The sequence below is a fragment of the Thunnus albacares genome, chromosome 1, assembly GCF_914725855.1.
Source record: "Thunnus albacares chromosome 1, fThuAlb1.1, whole genome shotgun sequence".
In the NCBI taxonomy this organism is placed as follows: Eukaryota; Metazoa; Chordata; class Actinopteri; order Scombriformes; family Scombridae; genus Thunnus; species Thunnus albacares.
Genome location: NC_058106.1, coordinates 17868511 through 17891288, shown reverse-complemented (window position 1 = coordinate 17891288; position 22778 = coordinate 17868511). Strand labels below are relative to the sequence as shown.

General features: G+C 38.7%; 1 protein-coding gene across 1 annotated transcript in view; it reads right to left on the bottom strand.

The window, feature by feature from the left end:
* The window catches only part of LOC122979583 (CUB and sushi domain-containing protein 1-like), a 205120-nt gene that overhangs the window by 181418 nt on the left and 924 nt on the right, over window positions 1-22778 (bottom strand). Inside the window, exons 2-4 of the mRNA XM_044347148.1 lie at window positions 21083-21160; window positions 8690-8771; window positions 1464-1588 (exon numbers count right to left, since the gene is read on the bottom strand). Of these exons, the coding sequence (XP_044203083.1) occupies window positions 1464-1588; window positions 8690-8771; window positions 21083-21122 (247 nt within the window). The 5' untranslated portion in view covers window positions 21123-21160. The remainder of the gene's footprint in view (window positions 1-1463; window positions 1589-8689; window positions 8772-21082; window positions 21161-22778) is intronic.

Here is a 22778-nt window from a genome sequence, read left to right as displayed (position 1 = left end):
AAAAAAAAGAACACTGCTAGCTTAATAATCAGACTGAATTTCCGTTTAGTTTCACATTATTCTGTACATTTTAGCCATTCATCGTTAAAGAGAGGGTATAATTTTCCCCTAGACAATCATTAGTGGCTGTGGCACTTGGTAGGAACAGGTTATGTTTTTTCCAATGATCAAAGAAACATGTGATTCAAGAGTTGGTATTTTTGTAAGTCAACTTTATCTCATCCATCATTTTTGAGACATTTTTCTGGCTCAGGTTTTGAGTTTTATCCTGGTTTTGATCATATTCTGGATATGGCATTTACATGTAACATGAGAAACAAGGTTATTCATATCCCTGTTTACATGATTCCAGGTTTCTGATTATCTGTGTGCAGGTGTGTTTTGATTCTTCCACATCTAAGCCACTAATTTCTCTACCAACAGGGAATGTTCAGAAACCTGGATACAGTGTTTACATGACACAGTATCTTGATTTTCTGTTGGCGTACTCCAAGTACCATATGCAGGTTTCTCAAAACTGGGGTAAGGTGTTACACATGCACAAAACACATAACTGGGATACTCCAAAACCCTGATCAGAACCAGGATATTCATCCAGGGACTCAGATTCAGGGATTCTACAACCATGCTAGAACATTGTGGCATTAAATTAGAAATCTCAGTAGTTTCACTGTGAAAAAAATAAGAAGCATTTGGCATGAAATAAGTCTATCTAGTATTATGCTATATATAGAATTAATTAATTCTATTGATTAGTTTTAGGGCTTTGCATGGCCTGGCTCCTGATTAAGTTCTGAACTTTTCATCCTGCCTGAGCAGACGTTGCCTCTTCCTCTTTGTCTGAGGAGCTCAGACAGAAACCTTCTGTCTGTTGTACTGGCCAAGGTTATGACTAAAGGTGAACAGGTTTTTGCCATTGGTGCTCTGCAGCTTCGGAACAGCAGGCAACAGTCAATACCATCTAAAGGATAAGACTGGCATTATTATATCTATTTATTATCATCAACAAATTCCCTGAAGAGACCAAAATCAACAATACATTTATCCTACTAACAAGTGTTGTCTATGTAGCCAAACCCTGACAAAGCGTAGACGTCCCTGCCAAAGATTGCTGTGATAATTACTGCGATATCAATTATGTTCATATTATTCTCTATAGCTCTGCAGTGCTGAAAAACCTTTGTTCAAACAGGTGTCTTAGTGCGTCATATGTCCTTATTTGTCTCATTTTATTGATGTGTCAAACAGTTTGTGATGCTTGTTCTCAAAAGGCCGCATATGAATCTTATTTAGAGACTCATAGTAGCCAAAATAACAAAAATAGCATCAAGTATTCTCCTCAAGCACGCACATGCTGTCAATAGACATGAATGCATTGTGTAAAATGGATTCATTGTAGCTTTGACACATGCACACCTAAGGAGATTTAACCAGTTTCAGTGGGAATGATGGGTGAAACTTACTTCTGCAGATGGGTCTGTGGTCACTCCAGGCAGCCAGTGTGTCAGTGACTCGTTGACAGGTGATACTTTTAGATCCTTGAAGTACATAGCTGTCATCACAACTGAACTGGACGCTGGAGCCAACTCTAGTTCAGGAGACACAACAGTAACCAACACTTGTCAAAAATAGTAATAATAGTAACTTTGAGTCCAACTCTGAATGCTTCACAAAGTCACAGTCAGGTGTTATTGTGATACTTGTTGAAACCTCTTAGATAACTGTAGAAATAATGTATGAATGACGGTTATGATATTAATGATAACCACTATCACAGATCATTCAATTAGGATCTATAATTCCTCTCTTTCTGTAAGACACTTATAATTTTACTACTCCACTTATGACTTTTGCTATTGTCTGCTTTCCTTTGATCTCTTTTCGTCTCTTTTTCTCCATGTCTCTTGTCTTTTCTCCCTTTTCTCTCATCATTGTTCAGATCATTCTTGTTTCCTCATTCTCTCCAACACCCTGCTGTCTAAAACGTGAGAGGGACATTCAGCCATCTAAGTGGAAGTCTGCATGATGTCTTGTCTGTAAAGTTTAATGTCTCCTCCCTGCTGATAGACACAACAGTCTACCACCTGGCCAAACATTTTCTTCATAGGGTTCTGGTTGTTCAGGGACTCCACCCTGTTGTTAAACACTGTGGCATCGCGCAGCCTGGCCAAATCTCTCTGTTAGTGCTTTTGTCACGGAAAGTTGGGTCTTTCACTTTGCTGTTTTCTGCTACTTCGGCGATGCTGATGACACTGAAAATACCTTACATCCAGCCGTTCACTGTGAAATGTACAATTACAGGAGGGAAAACTTTGATGTTATTGCTGTATCCTTGAAAAGACCCCAAGCCTTCTTATAGCAATTGTGTATGTGGTTGTTTTTGCACCAAAACTGCCACAGCACACCAAGTTACAGACATCTCTTGCATATCTGCACTGCCCAACAGTAAAAACTCCTGTTTTCTCTGCTGCAATGTTCTCTCTGTTCTGTCTCATCACACCACAATTCTGTTCCAGCTGCTGCATCTCGGTGCTTAATGATGATTGGATACAAACCTGTAACACACACACCGAACACATCCATGCCAACATGCATGCACATTTACGCATAAACACACACAGGCAAACACACAAACACATGCACACATGGAGGTAATGAACTTTCACTAGATCAGACAACTCCACTAATAATCCTATGGAGTTTGTGCAGTCATAGTTGCTAATGGCAAAGAGGAGCAGCAGGAGCTGGTGGTTATGGATGAGAATAGGATGATTATCATTTATGTGTTTTTGGCCTGAAAATAGTCTTAGAAAAAGGTAAAAATGGAATGCCGGTCTTGATTCTCTTATAATCATAAAAGAAACATATGAACAATTTAGCTGCCACTGATGCTAAGTGGATGAGTCATAGAGAGAGGTGATTATTTTATAATTGCTCACTTGTGATTAAATGAAATGATGTCTCCCTTTCTACTGATTAGATGACAGACACCATGGAGTGAATCGTTTAAAAATCCCTGTGTCCACCAGGCCTTGTTTATTAGCCAAGATCCAACCGTAATGCTCAAATATCCTACTTCTGAAATATTTCTTCCCATTCTCTGTGTACAATCCTTATATGAGTAAAGAACAGAAATAAAAACTGTAATGTAAAACAGGTTCGGTTGAATCGAACCCTAGGGCGTTTATCCCGTCACTGCGGTTCGTTTGACAGATGTGAACACAGCAAGACCGAGACCTTGTTGAAGAGGTGGTCTTGGTTCCGTTACTAATAAACTCTGATACGGTTCGTTTGTGGTATGATGGTGATCTGACCTAACTGCAGGAAGCATTGCGCATTTTTGGGATTAAACAAGCTCCGGTAGCCCTGTGTGTGTGTGTGTGTGTGTGTGTGTGTGTGTGGTGCTCAATATGCACTCCCTTCTCCTCCTCAGCTGACTGAAAATCGGACGCTCTTTACATTTTACCCATCTTTTGAGTAACCCCCCCCCTTTACTCAATTTACCCATTTTTCGACTAACACCCAATCTTACTAATTTTACCCATTTCTCAATGAACACCCACCCCATATTCATTTTATCAAGTTTTCAGGAAAATCGGACACTCTTTACATATTACCCATTTTTAACATGAAACAACATACTGTTCTCTAGACGTTGCCTTGAAGTGCGTTCAAATGCACCATTTATTGTGGCTTGGTATATGGCCTAAACGATGACCACGATTATGAAGAAATGCTATCCCGGAAGAAACAAAGGGACAGACCCTCTTTCTCTGCCTGCCAACCCCACACGATTTCTGACCAATGAACAGAGTGCCAGCTCCCCCATGGCTTTTTGTTGATACATTTTGGTTTGCTTGAAATTTTTCCAAGTGAAACCAAACCGAACCAAAGGGAAAATGCAACAAAGTAGCAACTCATCAATTGATTCGGACCACAGTAAATGAACTACAGGTGTGAAAATGCACTTAGAGCACCAACAGTTTTAGACCTGTAGTTCTGAACCAATAATACCAAGCCAATATGCACCACCTACTGCCAAATAAAGTAACAACAGCAGTGGTTTAAAACTGCAGATGTAGACATGTAGGCCATCTACAGGAAAAGAAAGTAATAGCACAGCAGGTGTTTTCAGTTATTACCTAGTCAGACTGTCCCTCTTCTAAAGTTGAAGGTGGGCAAAGCTACGATGGAATTAGGTGAAGTCACTGGACTCTGTATACTAATAAGAATGATTAGGTAATGCCGGGCTCAGACTACAGGAGTTTTAAAATCCTAACCAATTTTGAAATTGGGTTGCATCACGCACATAAGGAGAAACTTCACAGATGTTCTCTCTAACCTCAAACATGCATACAATACAAGATTTAAAAATAATGGTGCATCACACACACAACATGATATTATTAAGATTATTGTGGCAGAGGAAGAAATGCACTACCTCACATGACCTCATAGGGAAGCAGATGTAAACGAAATGGAGACTGACATGGTGCAACAACTTGCTTTAGTAATGCTTTGCAGTGAGAAAAAACAAAAGCAGAAGGCTAAACGACTCTGGATGAAAAAAATGGTTGGATAGACACAGTCAATGAGGGTTGTCTGTTCTTCAGCAAGAACTAGAGGTGAGATTTTAACTGTCAGTTTTAATATCTGTCAACAGCAGTATGCTAGCTAACATTAGCCTCAAGGGCTAGAATGTTTACCGTTGCATGGCAACACTGTCTACTGCTGAGACTTGTCTCTCTCATTGGCTATTGTGGTCCTGTTTGGAAAGTAGTGATGTAATCATCCAGATTTTAACTCCTAAATATCAAACATGTTTGAAATTATCAGGGCAGCCCAGATGAGTCAGTGAGCAGTTCTGGAGGTTTAAGATTGGATCTGTAAAGCCTCACATTACCAGATAATCTGGGCTGAACACTGGTACTGACCAAGGTCCCAGACCAGATTTCACGTCCAATTTTTGGAAGGGGTAAATTGAGAATAAATCGGCCCAAAACTCCTGTAGTCTGAGCCCAGCTTAAGGTTATATACAACATTTTCCCAGGTGAGGTGTAACAAGTGAGTGAGGAAGATTTCAATCAAACGAAGTCTGTACATGCCCACACAGTCCTGAGAAGAGCTCTGTCAGACAAAATAAATGAAATCACTTGCGCAGGTGTAACATGAGTGCAGGGCCTTTCAACTCTGGTCACAGATATTTAGAGGGAAATAAGTGATAAATAAATTTACAAAGATCTATCTTTAAAAGATAATATTTAGTGTTTTACAGCCAGAAGCAGAACTGTATTTCTATTTGAGTACTTAATATGCGCTTCAGATGACTGTGATACAACAGGTCTCTTTCACAGCAAACATTTTAACTTGTCAGAGTAGGAAAAGCAAAGGTGTTACTAATGATATAAACAAAGGCTGCGGTGACCATGAGCCAGCCTGCACAATACTAGGACCCTGAAACTGAAGCAACTAAATGGAATTCAGCAATTATTTTATTTATTAAATATAAATAAATAAATACTAATAAATACTAAATATTTTATAATTTAGTGTTAAACAATTAAAAGTGTTCAATTCAACACACACTTAACACTTAAGCAGCTGTAACAGAAATGCAGCTGTAACACTCATTGCCTGCAGGTGGCACAGGCAAAATTCCAGCAGCTATTTCTTTTTTTTAGGTACCAACAACATCAACATCAACATGTCTAAATCTGCAGGTCTGTCACAGATGTTGTTGCCACTATTACCTTCTTTTACTAAAGATTAGCTCCTATTTTTGGGGGATCCAAAAGGCTATAGATGTGACTGTGACAATTCTCTGCCCACAACCGCAAAACACTTCAGTCTCCATGGAAAAGATGAAGAGCTTTGTTGAAGATGTTTCGTGATCATTGGACCAATGCTGGGACTAGAACAGGAGCAGAGTGGCACTCACTTTCAGCCTGGGATCTACATGATATCCATAAGCGAAGGAAAGACAGGGGACAACTAAAACACATTGTGGATTCTGATGAAATAAGTTAATAATAATCTTTACTAGACCCTGAGTCCTGTGTCATTAACCTCAAAATTAGAGATCAACTATAAACTAATCTCACCATGTTTTAGTATCCTACTGCATCCATTGTCAGTCTTGCAGGCCACAGCATCATGAATGCAATCTGGCAACATATTTCTTACTTGCACTTTACAACCGCATGGAAAGATTATGAAGATTATTTGGTTGCATCCACTTACAGTTGTATGCAAAAGTTTGGGCACACCTTAACAAATAACATATTTTGGTGATTTTTAATTGGAGATGTAAACACAGCCTCTCTAGGAACCTCTCTATGGAACATAAAACACAATATTATCAGCAAACATTAATGCATAGTTACTTTTTATGTCATGGGCATCCTACATAGTCAGTACTTAGTAACCCCTCCCCCTGGCAGATATCACAGCTTGCAAACACTTTTTGCAGCTAGCTAAAAGTCTTTCAATTCTTGGCTTTGGGATTTTCTCCCATTCTTCCTTGCAAAAGGCTTCTAGTTCTGCACTATTCTTAGGCCATCTTGTATGCACAGCGCTTTTAAGATATACCCACAGAATTTCAGTTATGTCATGTTAAGTCAGGGGACTGTGAGGGTCATTTCAAAACCTTCAGCTCCTGACAAAGTCCATGGTGAATTTCGAGGAATTTTTAGGATAATTATCCTGTTGTAGAAGCCATCCTCTTTTCAGCTCCTGATATCTAGTGGAATCCATTCTTCCTTCCACCCGTGCATTGTTTCCTGTGCCACTGGCTGCAACACAACCCCAAAGAATGATAGATCCACCCTCATGCTTAACAGTTGACAAGGTGTTCTTTTCATGAAATATATCTTGGCTGATTGTGGCCAAAGAGTTCTATTTTAACTTCATCAGTCCACTTGTTTCCAAAACGCATCGGACATCTGTAGATGTTCTGTTGCATACTTCTGACGTTGGATTTTATGATGAGGACGCAGGTATAGTTTTCTTCTACTGGCTCTTCCATGGAAGTCTTGTTTGTGCAAGCATCGCTGCACAGTGGAATGGTGCACTGCCACTCCTGAGTCTGCTAAATCTTCCTGCAGGTTTTTGGCAGTCAAATGGGGGTTTTGTTTTGCCTTTCTGACCAGGACATGAGCAGTTCTCTTCAAGAGTTTTCTTGATCTTCAAGATCTCATGTTGACCTCCACGGTTTCCCTCAACTGCCATCTCTTAATTACATTTCTGATTGTGGAAACTGCAAGCTGACAACTTTTTGCTATCTTCTTGTAGCCTTCTCTTGCAATGTGGACATCAATAACTTTCATTTTGATGAGTCTTACACGGCTGCTTAGAGGAACCCATGGTTGCTGAGTGTTTGCACTCACAAAGGTTTGTCAGAGTATTTTTAAAGCTTTGAAATTGGCACTAGCTGATATTTCCTAATGACAACTGTTGACATGCCTCAGGCCTAACAAGCTGCTTAAGTTCTGAGACCTTGTAAAAAGAATCTGAGACTTCGGAACTCTTAGGGTGCCCAAACTTTTGCACATGCCACCTAAACCCTATTGTTCTACACAGTCCGACTGACTTTAAATTTGACATACATATCCAGTTCAATGTGCTCTACAAAAAAGCCAATTAGACCATTAACATCCACCATGATGGATTTTTTTGGTAATTTGCATAAACTGAAAAAGAGTAATGTGACAGGTAGCTACTTTTTGGATTTTGACTGCATCAACACCAAATTTGGTATACAGCCATGGGGGACTGAGATAGACAGTTCTACTATAAATCAGCAAGAGCTGTCCGAAAACATGACTGCCATTGATCAAAAAACTTTGCAAAGGGGGGGTTGGCAGGCAATTGGCCATAACTCATTTACCATTTGTCCAATCATCACACGTCCTGGTAGATGTCTTCAGTCCATGTTGGTGTTAGGTCTATCAAAAGCATTCTGAGCCTGACCCAAGGGGGGCATTAATTACAAATGCCGAAAATGTGTACCTCAAAACCCGGTGGACAGAATTTCACCAATTTTTTTGTATATACACTAGGGGCAAGTATTAACCAAAATCTGAAGTGCCATATAGATTAGTGCATGTGGACATGGTCTATTCAGCATTATCCGCCTTTTTATGCCATTGCTCAATTTGCCATGAGCTGGAACGAGCTAAAATCATGAAACTTGGCATCATAACTGGAAATAATGTGCAAATGCTACACAAAAAATATGATCCCAGTCACCTCGATGGTGGCTCTATAATTAACAGCCAAAAGGAATGAAAAAGGCTGCCTTCTACTTTTTGGATTTCGACTGTATTAACACCAAATTTAGTATACCGTCTTGTGGGACTGAGCAACACATTTCTAGTATAAATGGGCAAGACTGATCCAAAACCATGGCCTCCATCAATCAAAAAACTTTACCAAGGGTAGGGCTTAGCAGGAAATTGACATAAAGCACGTTGTCTTGGAGTAACCCTGATTAAACTCATTGGAGACATCCTGCACTATGTCTTGAATGTACAGGAAAAGACCTTTAAGGGAGTTTCTGCAACCTGGCTTATACATGTCTAACAAACAAAATTATACTGATCACTGCGTTGATCAAGAGATCAACAATATTCAACGTACTTGTAGAGGAGTGACTATGAGCATGTGATCCTGGAATTAAGTACAAACTTACTGGAAGGCAGAGCCCATCCTCTTGCCATTTTCTGGAACTCCAGGATCTGGACAAACATCACCAGCAAGCCCGCTTTGACTCACTGAAAAGAAAAGAAAGAATATATGATAAGCAGTGTGTTTTTGGGAGGTTATAGCAAAGGGTATAGTATAGGTCATAGTTAGGGAGGGCATAATCATATTATGCTGACAGGTAAATCATTAAACTTGATCTAATATAACTTTTCACAGTTAGATGAAGTGACGGGTAAAAAAAAAAACATTCTTGTCATCATGACCACGACTATCAGAATATTTTTCAATATGTGATGACAGTCAAGTGGTTAAGCACAATTAAACTCCAACTGTGAGAATTATCCCTGACTGTTGTTGAGAATTCACATAATCAGGCATGCACTCTCTCTTTGAATTTTAAAATAGATCTATTCTCTGCTGATTCAGGAACATGTTTGAAAAATACACAGTCTTCAATATGAAAACAAGGCCTTTTCATGTTGTGTTTATTTTTCTATCAGACAGATATAATAAAATAAAGATTCAAAGATAAAGTTTTTCATCAAAGAGCAGCAATGGGCGCCCTTATCATGATCAGCCTTTTGTAATATATCAGTCTATGGAGAGACCATGCAACACAAAAAAATGAGTATAACCATCTCTGTCTCCTACAAAAGGAGAAAGAAATTGGCTAAAAAGTATTTTGTTCCCTTCATGAAAAGGAAAAACTGTGATTTGATGTGACAGAACATGGACCAAATTCTCAAAACTACACTGTAATGTTTCAATTAAGTTTCTGAATAGGCCATTTTATAGCAGAGCTATAGCTTTTTGACTAGAAAAAGCAGTAGCAGGTGTTACTAATAACATTAACGATGGCTCTGCTCCATTCAAGTGTCCTAGTAAGTCATGACAGTGTGACAGTGAGCCAGCATGAAAAATACTAGAACTCTGAAACTGAAACAGCTAAATGAAATTCAACCATCATTAATTTTATTATTTAAACCTGTGCTTGTCCTACTGAGATGTGTTAAAATGTCCTCAGTGAAACAGGCCCATTTTAGATGCAAAAAGGATGTCAATAGAACAAACGAGCTACTGAACCCTCCCGAGGTTGCCACAGATACCTGTTTGGTAAGTCTACTGATAATTAAGGTATCAGTATTTTTTTCAAATTTCAGTTTTCGAATTCCATCAGCTCTGCTCGCTCTCTGGGATGTCATGGCAGAACTGAAACATTTTTTGGCTGAGCTCTCGGATATGAACCTGACTCACAGTCCTAATTACAAGCCTGTATAGTACATACAAAAAACCAACAACCTGAAAAGCCATTCGGACAGCCAGGCCCCAAAAAGTAAATGGACTGTCAGCTACAGGTAAGATTTCTATCCAAGCTGTAAGGAAGGCTGCCTAAATATACTGTGCCTACTTTGAGTTGTAGACTAATAGGCTGTGGTGTCTATTATAATTTACCAGCTGAAAAGTTTAGTTCATTGAGATTAGATCTTTTTTCTGTTAACAAAAACGTGAGCCATCAGAATAATCTGAAAGATCACAGAAAAACTCCTCTCACATGGGCTATAACAAAACAAGTGGAAAGAAAATATATTCACCAAAGTAAAAGGTGTGCTGTACCATAGGAGAATAAGTTCTGAGAATAAATGGAACAAAATACAGCCCAATAGGAGAAAACACTGATGCCTGAGATATCACAATGCCCTCACAGCAACCAAATATCTTAAACTGATGTTTAACCCTGTAACTGCAGGGCTAACAGTTACTGAATAGGTAAATTAATTGTTCTCAGCTTTCCAATTTTATGAATTCCTAAGTAAATCTAAAAGTAAAGTCACTAGATTAGTCAGACTACTAAAAGTTGGAAATAAATGTTCACTCAACATACACATGAAACTGCATAGCACAGTCACAAACCGTGTCAGGAGCAGTGAAATCACTCCTAGCTAGCTAACATTATGTAGGCTACTAAGGTTAAAGCTGGAGTGTGAGTCTTTTGTCTCCTCCTTCTGGCAGTGAGAGTAATTACAAAAACACTGTTGACGTGGTTACATCATAGGCTCCACTGTGGTCTAATCTGTCACTACTGTTGCGGCTGTGAAATCGTGGATAAATAGTTTTTGAGCATCACACAACCCCCGTGAAATGACTTATTTCACTGTCAGAATTTGATCCATTCTGCCCGATAACATTTGGAAAATCTAGAGGAGCCAAACGATTAACTTATTTTATCCCCATTTGAGTTAGCAGAAAGCTAATTGGAAGGTCTCTGGCGTGCATGCCCTGCCCATAGAGCATGTGCGGTATGCATTCATCCAGCCAGCATGGGAATCTCAAACCAGACACCAGATTCAAGAGAGATTTATCTGGCAGTGATATGCTTAAACAGCATTGTGTGAACTCGTTTGGCAAGGGCTTGAATGTGACATTCATTTATATGTAAAAGTACCACACTGCAGGTTTAATGTTAATGTTTACCGCTAGCTAACTGTTTTAGACAAATAGTAAAGTGGTAACTGCTAGACAAGTGGATAATCAATTTACACTTGTTGAGTGTTTCTTTAGCCTATATTTCAGTCATGCTTCATATTATTACTATGAAATATAAATATAAATTGTCAGTTGCCATAGCCTAGTAAGCCTCAGGTCAGGATGCATTCAAAAGCTAGACTCAGTGTAGTAATGTGTTCACATCATTAAAAAACATAACTGTGAACAGTTTAGTTACCTTTTGAACTTTAGCTGTCCCTGAACAGAGCTCTAATTTCATCTGCCAATGTTGGACAGTGACTAAGATTTTTGTACTTTCCTTAAGCATCTCCATTTCATGCTACTTTTTTTCACAGGGAAACTTTATACTAACTGCCTAATAGTTTTTTGACAATTAGTAGTTGCTTTACAGATTAAAGTTGTACACTAAACATAAGAGGTTATAAACATGATGCTTTACATATAGTTAAGTTACCCAGTTCTATATAGAGTAATTAAAACAGGCTCCACGTCGACAGCTAACAGTAAAGTACTGCTTACACATTAATTTATCAGTAATAATAATATAATAACTGTACTTCTGATACTTATGTCTGATCCTTAAATGGCATTTTGCCAATAGGCTACCTTACATAATTTTAATTCATGAAATTTCTCAATGCATGGCCTGTCACTTTTTATATAAGTAATACTTATACCACTACATTAACTTTGTGGTATTGCTACTTTTCCTTGAGCCAAGGTTTTGAATACTTTTTCCATCCCTGAAAACTTACATATACATTTTTTTCCCACAAAGACACATTATCATCCCTGACATCTTGAAACTTTTTCCCAAGTTTCAAAACTAACAAGAGTAACTGTTTATGTGTTGTTGCTATTCACCAGCCAACTATGTGCTCAAGTAGCAAAATGTGAAAAAAAAAAACATTAGCTGAATTATTTTGTTTTTCAAAAAGACTATTCGAGTGAGTTAGCTAGTGGTGCAAGTTGTTGTTTGAAACTCATAGGTTTTCAAGTACATGAGGAAACCAGTTGCTCAGTTTGTTTTAAAGAATTATGCTTCTATTCCTTTTTGCCTGTCTTTGTAATGCTCATAAGCATGTCCAGATTTAAGATTTAATAAAACCTTTAGGAAGAAATAGTAAACAGTACGTTTTGCTTAAAATTAAAATGACAGAACAACTGTGGTGGTGGAAATGAAAACCAACATCAATTTAATGAAGAGGACTATACTCTCACATTTCAGCATCTCATTCCCTGCTTATCTATCTGCATGATCTGTTCTGTTTCTAAAAAAAGCACAAAAGCAAAACACATGACAATTTTTGTCCAGCTCATATCCAGGATCTTGCATTTGTTTCAGACTTTGCTCTGCTTGGGAGCATCTGCTGCATGCCCAAACGTAATGTAAGTGTAAATTAGACCAGACAACATGACAGAAACCAGTTTAGACCAGCTCTGTCTTAATGGAACTCCTTGGATGAATCATGATGGTTAGCAAAACACAAAAAAAATAAAGGGAAAGGAAGGTGAGAATAAATTGCAGGAAATGAGGAGAATGCTGAAAAGGGACAACAATAGAGCAAAAAAAAAAAAAAAAAAGATAATAAAAGAAGAGAAAATCGTACAGGTTTATAAAATAGGACTTTGAGAAAGAGCAATATGTGACCTCTTTTGGCCTCTTTCTGCCCATCTTTTCATGAATCTTTCTCACTAGCTTTCTTTTCTCTCTCCTCCTGTCTTCCTCATCTGCCTCTCACACTCACTCCTCTCTACTTTTGTATTCTCAGCTTGCTTCACCACGCTTTTTCTCTCTCACACATTAGCTGCAATTTACAAGGGGATGCCGAAGTTTTGTGCACCCTGGCATAAAAGATGGATGAATGATTTGCTGTGTTTGTGTGATTGTGTGATGAGTGTGTGCTGAGGGTTTGTGAGTGTATAGACACTGTGTATGCATGTTTGTGTGAGATATGATGCAAACAGAGCAAGCTGTCTTGTTGCTCTGCCGTGTTTTTGATGTTCTGTCCAAAAATCACCACACAAACACACTCTATAACACACTGTCGTGCTCTGTCATCCCTCTCTCTCTCTCACTCATGTTCAAATGGCTTTCATTGGCATCATATACAAAGGTTCATATTGCCGAAACAAATCCAGCTCATGCAAACAACATGAGATTGTTATAGAAAAAAAAGCTGCCAAATATCACTGCTGGGCTGATGTCAAAAATGCTCAAACTGACTTAATCCCATATTTGCACTTAAAAGACCATTCAACGTTTAAACACAAGCTTATGATGCATAACGCCATTTCCATATCATCAAAGTGTCTTCAGCAAACCTTTCATCTCTAAAACTCAAGTTTTTAGGAGAAACAGTGATTCATTCTCTCCTTGGTGCCCATGTATGTCTGGTATTTCTGACGTCTGTAATATACTCCTCTTCGCGCCAGCCGCCCACACCTACTGTATAGACAGTCTCAACTCCCTAAATGACTCAGTTCATCCTGCCATTTATCCCAAACTATTCAGAACAAACTCACCCCGAACAGCAAGTAATATCCCAGTGAACTGTGTGTTTTGAAGTCGTGCTTTAACCACCAATGAGTCCAACCACCACGAGAATGAAGATATTATATGGCTGCTGCCATCACCACTGGCCCTCAACACCACCAGGTTAGAGGTGACATGTTTGTTCAAGACATGAATGTGGCACGTATGATTTTATAAGGTTTGGGGTCCGCTAATAGATTTTATATGGAAATGAGATCCAGACCCAGTTGTTTAGAGAGCGTGTTGAAAAATGATGTCAAATTATTATTCCTGTTTTGTCTTCTTACCCTTTGTGTTTGTTTATTTGTTGATTTATTCATCTTTTCTGTTTCTGTAACACTGATACTTACTCTGTTCCCTGAAATTTAAATAAATAAATAAATAAATAAGAAAGAGGCCAATGACCAGCCAGTATTACACAGTATTTGACATGCCAACAAGCATAAAGAGATTATGTGGCTCTTGGCTGCCATTACCATTAGCCCTCAACGCAACAGGATTAGACATGACAACTGTTCTTTTTTTTAGGCAAGACTGTATCATAAACTATTAGTTCTGGCTATCATTAATACTCAAGAGAGTGTGACACAAAAGTAATTTACAAACTTGAAAACTATCCACCCAATTTAAATCTATTTGGTATCTTGACATATGTTTAAAAGCTAGGAGTGGAAATTGCATATGCATATGCAAATGCATAATACTAATTTGGTATTATCCTCCTCAAAAGTGCAGAGCACACTGTCAAAAAAAGTGGCTAAACAATGTTATGAAATCTTTTCTGAGGCATTTTGTTAGCTAGAGATGTTTTTTTTTGTTTAAAAATGTTAATTAATGGACATTCAGGTTGTCATTGGTTTTGTATTTTTGCTGTCAGTATTGTTTTCATCAACTTAAAAACTTTGAAATTGTCCATACAAAAAGAGTTACAAACCACTGGCTTAGGGAATTGGAGAGGAGTCGTAAACCACTGGCTTAGAGGGTGATGTAGATGTAGTAAGATGGATAAAAGCAGAAGACATTTGCATCGAGAATGCAAAGTCAGAATTTGAGTTATTATAACAACTGACTGATTAGGGGTGTGCAATATGACAACATTAGATCGAAAACTATTACCACAATATTAGATTAAAATGTCTCCATGATCTGCCTTTACAAAGACATCTTTAGTATTGTGCTACAGTACACATTGTATCAGTTCAGCTCTGTGATGGAGTGCAGTCTGCTAGCAGGAGGTTAATGAGTAACAGCACCAACATGGCGAGCGCCTCGTCACATTTCCAATCTGCTGGAGAAATTGACCTCCAGCGACAATGATTTAGGGTAAAAACAAGCTCACAGTGGAGCAAACTATCTGCACAGTTAGCATCAGGAGCCCAAACTGTTTGTTTTTAACGGTGAATGCTACGAAACAGTGAGCAGCAGTGCTTGTGTCGAGCCAGCCACCTGTATGAGCATCGTCACATCGCCAGCTCACTACTTAGCTCACAGAATTGATGCTTGGTAGCGTGTTTGTGAAATCTACAGCACTTTTAGTGTCCTGCTAGGAAACTCACCTGCTACACATCATGTTAAACTGACAGCTGGGCTGCAGGTAAACACCACCGTTTAGCGGTTAGCTCACCTGCTAACTGGTAGCACTAACTTCTGTCATGCCGCAAGTTAGCGTGATGTCAGCTCTGGTGTACTGTGCTGGTGTCTTTTTATAATGGTGCACCTCCTGCTAGTTATCCAAAACAACACACTAACGCTTCTATAAAACATTGACTGTTTGCTTTTCAGCTGTGAAATTAGCTTGGTTGTAGTGTTAGTTTGGTTTCCCACTGCAATATCCATTTTAAACAAGGCCAAATAGACTGTCACTACTTTTTAATGCAGGTTTGCACACCTGCTCTTACTCATTTATGGAATTGTTTGTGTGTTAATGTAATGTTATGTGAGTCTTTCATGGGTGTATGTTTTTATGTTGTTTGTGAGCCCCTAGCCTAAGACGAATTTCTATCATGTGATAGACAATAAAGTTTTATGAATCTTGAATCTTGAGTACTGTTCAGTGACTTGCAAAATAGTCTTAAAAACCAACATGAAAAAAATCATAATAAAATTGCGGATCGTGATCCTGCCCGAAAAAAATGGTGATATGATATGTTTGCCATACCGCCCACCCCTATGACTGATGAACCATTAAAAAGAAACAACAGTCAAAGAGACAATGAGAGAGAGCGCAAGGAGAGAGGAAGACACAGGGAGAGTGTGGGACAGTAATTTTGTTTGTGCGTGTGTGTGTAATCAGCTGACATGTGTTTCAGGTAAGAGCTTTTGAGCTGCTCTTCAGATGCCGGCTGGATGAGGGGAGAAATGTGTGAAGTGCAGTTTGTTGATATGCTCTCTTCCGCTCCTCTCCTCTGCTCCTCTCATTGCCTCTTATCCACTCTGCCCTCTTTTTCTCCTCCACCTTTTCATGTTCACAGGTCAATCAAGCCAAAAGCTGAACTCTGCAGTCATCTTCCCGGCATCATTTTGTCATTTTGAAAGCGTAAGTTTCTTCACATAAAAACACTTGGTATGATGCTGTCTCAAAGCCACATGTGACATAATACAATATTATCTAATATTCTGGTGCAAGCATTACTATGAGGTTTTCCTAAAACTACTTAGCAGTTGTGTCGTACCATCTTTTTTATTTGCAACTTCCAAGTGGTTGCGTTACTTTCATTTGAGTAGACAGCGGCCCTGTACCACCTTGCCTGATAATCCAGGGGAAAACACTGATTAACTCACACTCTCACAATGATTCATTGCAGTTCTAGGTCATTGTCTAGGGAGTAAAACTCCTTAATCACAATCTTTCAGCCTCTCTATAATTATGACACATCCTCAGCAGTAAGCTAATGTTACTGCTGAGAGAGGGTAACTACAAGATGGGTTGCTTTAATTTGCACCCTTTTTACATTGTTCCAGTTGGCACTCTTACTTCATGTATTTGTCTTTAAAGTATCTTATCTTTAATACATCAATCTAATATTTTATCTTTTAATAATCTATCTGTCTCCAGTATCACACAGGATTCTAATCAATACTCACTCGGAGAATTATTCATAAATAGAGCGTTCTCAAACTGATTTGAACTTACTCTCGTGTGTGTCTATCTATTAGACTGTGCTTTAATATAGGCTAGAGGCTGTTACAGACAGTCTGTTAGATTATGATTCATAAGCACTCCATTCTCTAGATAGGTAAAACTCATTATCATCAGTCTCTGGTTCTTTGTAATGATTATATATTGCATAAAGGCTGCACATTCTCTGCCATACTGCTATAATATCACCACTGGGAGTCATACGGTGTAAGAAGTGTTGTTCAAAGACTGGTCCGGGACCAAAAATGGACCTTGGCTTTACTTTTTTAATGTTTTAATGACCCTAGTTTCTAGCCTCATGGCCTAAGTGTGCTGCATTGGTCTAACCTCACTGAGCCTTCGACTCAGTGCAAGAACCCATATTTACTCAGTTTTGGTCCCCATGACAAAAATGCTAGTATGTTTTAATGAGCATGGGTCCCATGGTGAGATACTAAATTTCTCATTTAGGTCCAGGGCTGAAACAGCTTAAGGGATCCCTGGACTACACAGCTAACAGACATTATCATCATTCTTTGGCTCCACATAATGATTACAGATAACAAAGCACATTCTCTACAGTGTGGCTGTAATTTTACAAGTGGGAGAGCTACTTTTGAGAGTCTTTTAACACGCATGCAGGACACACTGGTGATCACTGTGATCAGTATCAAGGTGAAATCCATACAGGGCAATGTGCAATGAGATCTGGATCCCCTGGTGCAGAAGTGTATTACAAGTCCTAAGGTTAACTGACTTTTTGCAGCTGAGCTTTGCTGCTTGTTCAGAGATAGAGTTTGTTTTCATGTATTGTTTTCACTACATTACTGTAATGTATATGTAAGAGACATGCAGAACCTCACTTTTCTAAAGCTGTATCGTAATTTATTTATACACATTTACATTGCAGCCTGAGAGAAACCTCCATAGACTTCCATGGCAAGAGAGTTACTTCACAACAAGATGTTATTGTTAGCTGGCTCTTCATGTAAAAAGCAAATGCACGAGATTCAGCCTTGCCAGACTGACTTAATTTCAATTCAGTTCTCTCACATGAGAAGAACTTAGTATATGCCTGCGTCTGTGTGTGTGTGTGCTTGCATATGTGTAAGACAGGGACGCAAGAGAGAGATAGTGAGTGTGCCTGTGAGATCTGAACTCTTCACCAAGCACCACATCATTGATAAATATAATAAACTGATTTGCCCGAGGAACTCCTCACATACGCATGCACGCACTCAAACACACACACTAGTTTTAATTTTAATTGTATGCAACACATGAAGAGGTACACAAGCACATAATATTTCTGTTTCACATAAACACACACATTTGCACACACAAAAAACACCATACTAATGTTAATTGCACTAGCACATGCTTGGCTGAGCGTATAAATCAGCAGAATTATTGATGAGGGTTTTATTATGAAGCTAAATGTTAAGGAATGGATGAGGTATGAGCTTGGGCTTCTGTGATAATTAAAAGCCTGTGTCACATGATCTGAATACTGTTTTAGAGGCGTCTCCAAGCTGCCAAGAAATATGTCTGCCACCCTAGACTGTAGACATATTTATCATCGTTTTTATCATTAAATTCATTGTTTTACTGTCTTATGGTCAATACAATGTTAACATTTATTTGGATTCCCATTAGTTTCCACTTAGGTAAAAAACTATTCTTCCTAAGGTCCACACAAAAACACGTCCCATTTGGATCAACAAATCAAACATTACACACACAGAAAAGCTTCAGCAGCTTACAAAATAAAGAGCTTATTAGCCACAGTCTCTTGTTTCCTGTAAAGGGCAACTCTTTAAATAGCAGCTGATGTATTCTAATCCTTATACAAACTGTAGCTATTGAAGACAGTTTATCAGGTTTGAAAATCTTACAAAGCCGACCCTGAGTGTACGGTATAGGGCATTAAAATAAACTTTTGATGGTCTAAATTACAAAATAAACTATGAACTGTACTTACTGTGCATATTACTTGCCAACATTAAAGCACTCCAAAGGAGTATTAGTTATGAATCCTCTTGAGACCTTCGGTGACAAAGTTTTATGTTTTGTCATTGTGCAGTTTTTGAGATAACCATGAAACGTAAGACAGCAGCACTTTGTTCATATCTCACTATAAATAAGAACACTGTGAAGTTTTACTCTGCACATTAGCACACTCAACAGCAAAGACGGAAGAGGTTATTTAAATTAATCGCTGTGAAACATTTTCGTTTCAGTGAGTGAAGTGTGACACTAATAATCACCATCAGCAGTCCGAAATCCAAAGATCTGTAATTTCTTTTTAAATTAACACAAACTATTGTGATTAGTTTGTAATTACTGTCTATTTTATTATACACAGTTTGCCAGTTCACACCTGTGCTGGTTGTCAATGTCAGTGCTGTTTGTCACTTCAGAAAATAACTTCACCTTCATGTTACTTGGTTGACTAATGATATTTTCACTGCATACCTACTGAAAATAATGGGACACTGGGTTCTGTGCCCCTTTTACTGTATATACAGCAGATGAGAAAAACGTTTTGGATTTCTGAAAACCATTTACAGAACATAAATTACAGCCTCAAAATTCTAATTAATCTCATGAATAGCTTTGCCATACAGACATGCTTTGTATTCAAGACTCTAAGCACTGTACAATTTTAAAAGTACAAGATGTAGCTTTCACCATGTCACAAACAGCATGGTGAAAGGTAACCGTTTAAATTGCATTGCAATTAAATGTAGGATATACATGTGCACCAGGCTTTGTGCTCTGTGCTTTATTTAAAATGTGTCAGGTAAAGCACTGAGCACATTAAAATGAGACAGTAAAGGAGAGAGGACAGTAGAGAATACTGTCACAAGACAGAAATTAAAGGAATATTTTAGCATTTTTTTAAACTTATACTGCATATATTGGCCTTCATTCATGTTCACTATAGGATTGCACTCCACTCGTTTACAATATGTCTCAGAGGTGGGCTGTCAAAAATGTATTACCCATTAATTACTCCACCTGATGGAGACTACAGTGTCTCTTTCTTATCTGGATTCTTGGCCACACAGCCAAAAGGAATGAATAAGATGCAGTGGGCACATTTCCAACTTTGGCCAGGAGGAATTGCAACACAAAACATCCAGACTCCATTTAGTTTTTGGAAATTTATACATTTAAAATATGTTTGAAAAGATGAAATGGATGACACAAAGACTTATCCTCTAGGAAGCAACAGCCAGCAGAAAGTGAGTCACTATTCTGCAGTGAGTTTGTTATGAACTGTTAGATTATCTTCCTGACTCCAGCACAGGGAGGTGCACTGTGTGTAACAACAGGAGGCTTGAGAATGTAGTTGAAGTTAAAATGTATGAAACCAGCAGAACAAAATAGATATTCATGAATACATCTTCTGGTATCCAAACATGATAGCTGTGCAAGTGTGGACATGCCAATCAGATTTTGCTTAGGGTCTCAAAAAAGAGTTGGACAAGCCAGCCCTGATTTGAACAGCACAAATGATTGCCTCCAAAATGACCATAAACCATACTGATTTTAGTCTCAAAAAACCCCAGAAGAATATTGTTCACAGTACATGCAATATTATGTTTTCACATTCTTCTGTGAAGTTAAAACACTTGCATTAACACCGTGACACAAACATTCACATGCTGAAATAGTAGCTTTCATTATTGTGCTCTTTTTGATTGTTTTGCTCATCAAGAAGTAATTATAAAAAAGAGATGTATAATGGTTGATTGGTTTGTAATGAAATGAAATGTAGGAATAGTTTGAACAGAACTTGACTGTTAGGAGAAAAAACATTTTTTCTTTGCTGGGTGTATTTTAAATATACTACATCTTTAAATACACATATTTTTCTTCTGTAAACACAAATAACCCCTATTCATATAACCGGTTTCATATGCACCCGTGACCGTTGGCTGGGAAGAAGAAAAAGACAGAAAGTGTGGTGTTAATTCTTGTCTCCTAGAAGGGCAACCCCAGTGAAAAATAGATGAAATCCCAGCCCCTGCCACATCAAAGATGGATGCAAGCTGTGTGTCCTTGTGTACATACAGTGTGTGCTTGTGTGTGTGTGTGTGTGTGTGTGTGTGTGTGTGTGTGTGTGTGTGTGTGTGTGTAAAAAGGACTGTCTAAATGACGTACAGTCGCACTATCTACAAACACACACAAACAGCAGACAGTAGTTTACTTACAGACAGCATTTTTGTGACTGGAGTCTTTACTGGGCATCATCTTCACTCCTCTGGACTTCAACTCTATTGCTTTCTTCACTGCAGAAATGAGGGGAGATGTAGGTTATTAATTGAATTATGAATCAAATTTTATAAACTTCAATTACCATACATCTTTTTTTTTCCCTAACAGCTTATCCTTTTCAAGGTTGCCATTTGGTGCACATCAACTACTGTATGTGCGCATTCCAGAAAGTGCTCCACACTCCTCCTATAACAAACCTACAGCAAATGCAACTGTGGCAGAAACAGAAAATTAGAACATGGAGAAATGAGAGGAGATTAAAAGACACAGAGAAGTGGGGACAAGAGAGAAAAAAAGAAGAGCAAAGGAGAGGAGCAGCATTAAAAATTATTCCATCTATTTTATCCTAAGTATCAGCACTGCAGAGGACAACAGAAAAATCTGTGCTACGACCAAACTACATTCTGCTGAGAAATAGACTTGGCATGAAAAGCACATCTCTCTCTCTCTCTCTCTCCCTCTCACACACACACAAACACACACGACAGGAGAGACAGACAGAGAGGAAATGACAGAAGCACCGAAGGCAAGAACAAGGACCAATAACTGAGGAAGCGAGACGTAGGTTAAGTTGAATAGAAAATGGATGGAGGGAGACAGGAAGTGAGACACACAGGAAGACAGACAGCTCTTGGATCACCCTGTTTTGTATTGGAAGCAGCCAATTTAATCTGAGGCACTAATATGCACCTTAATATGCTAATTTTGCCAATATAACCAGTCAATAAGATGACAGGAATGGCCCAGCAAATCCAGTCAGGTGATTTCAAACTTCTGTCCCCGGTAAATGCTATTTTTGATCATATGAAGGTAACGCAAAGAACCTCCCCATAAAACCCAAACACACTCACACACACACACAAACACACTGATACTTCCAAGTTCTATCTTGTTTATGTTTTTATATACACACTGCATTTACAGCAAACTGTATCTGGATATCCTATCTGGATAAGGGAAAACACATGTAAAAGCAAGGTGCAAATGCACTAGAAACGCACTGTAATCAGAATGTGATTGGATTGCCCAGACCACATTTGGAGGTGGTCTGGCTCGCATTGTGATCAGATCTCAGCCAGGTGTAAATGCGATCTGTACAGCATGACCAAAATTAAAAGGAAAATCCACCCAGCACAAGTAGTAGCGGCAGCAAGTCCTCTCTTACAAAAAATGAATGACGCCCCTCCACGGCATTGCTTCCCTCCTGGAACAAGCCATGTCTGATGAAAAGTCGCCAGCCCCACCTAGCTAATTTGCATTTTCAGATCCAATCCTGATATGGGTATAATCAAGATATATTATTAAAGGTAGAGTCAGTCATTTTGGAGAAAGACTGTTGATATTTGAACTAAGAACCCAAACAAATACACCCCTCCCTTCATGCTCCTTTAGAAGCTGCGCCACCCAAATTCATGGACGCACACTGCCAAGGCAACAAGAGAAAAATGGCAGAACCCAGAACGATGCGTCAGCTGTATAGTCACTTCTGTTCTTCTCACACTTTATCACGAGCGAGAAAAAAAAAATTGTCTCATGTGAGCACAACAGTCCATCCACACTCTCTGCCTCTATGCAGCTTCCCCATTTCTCCTTGACCTGCGTTCAGCATCTCTGTACACAGAAGCAGCCGCC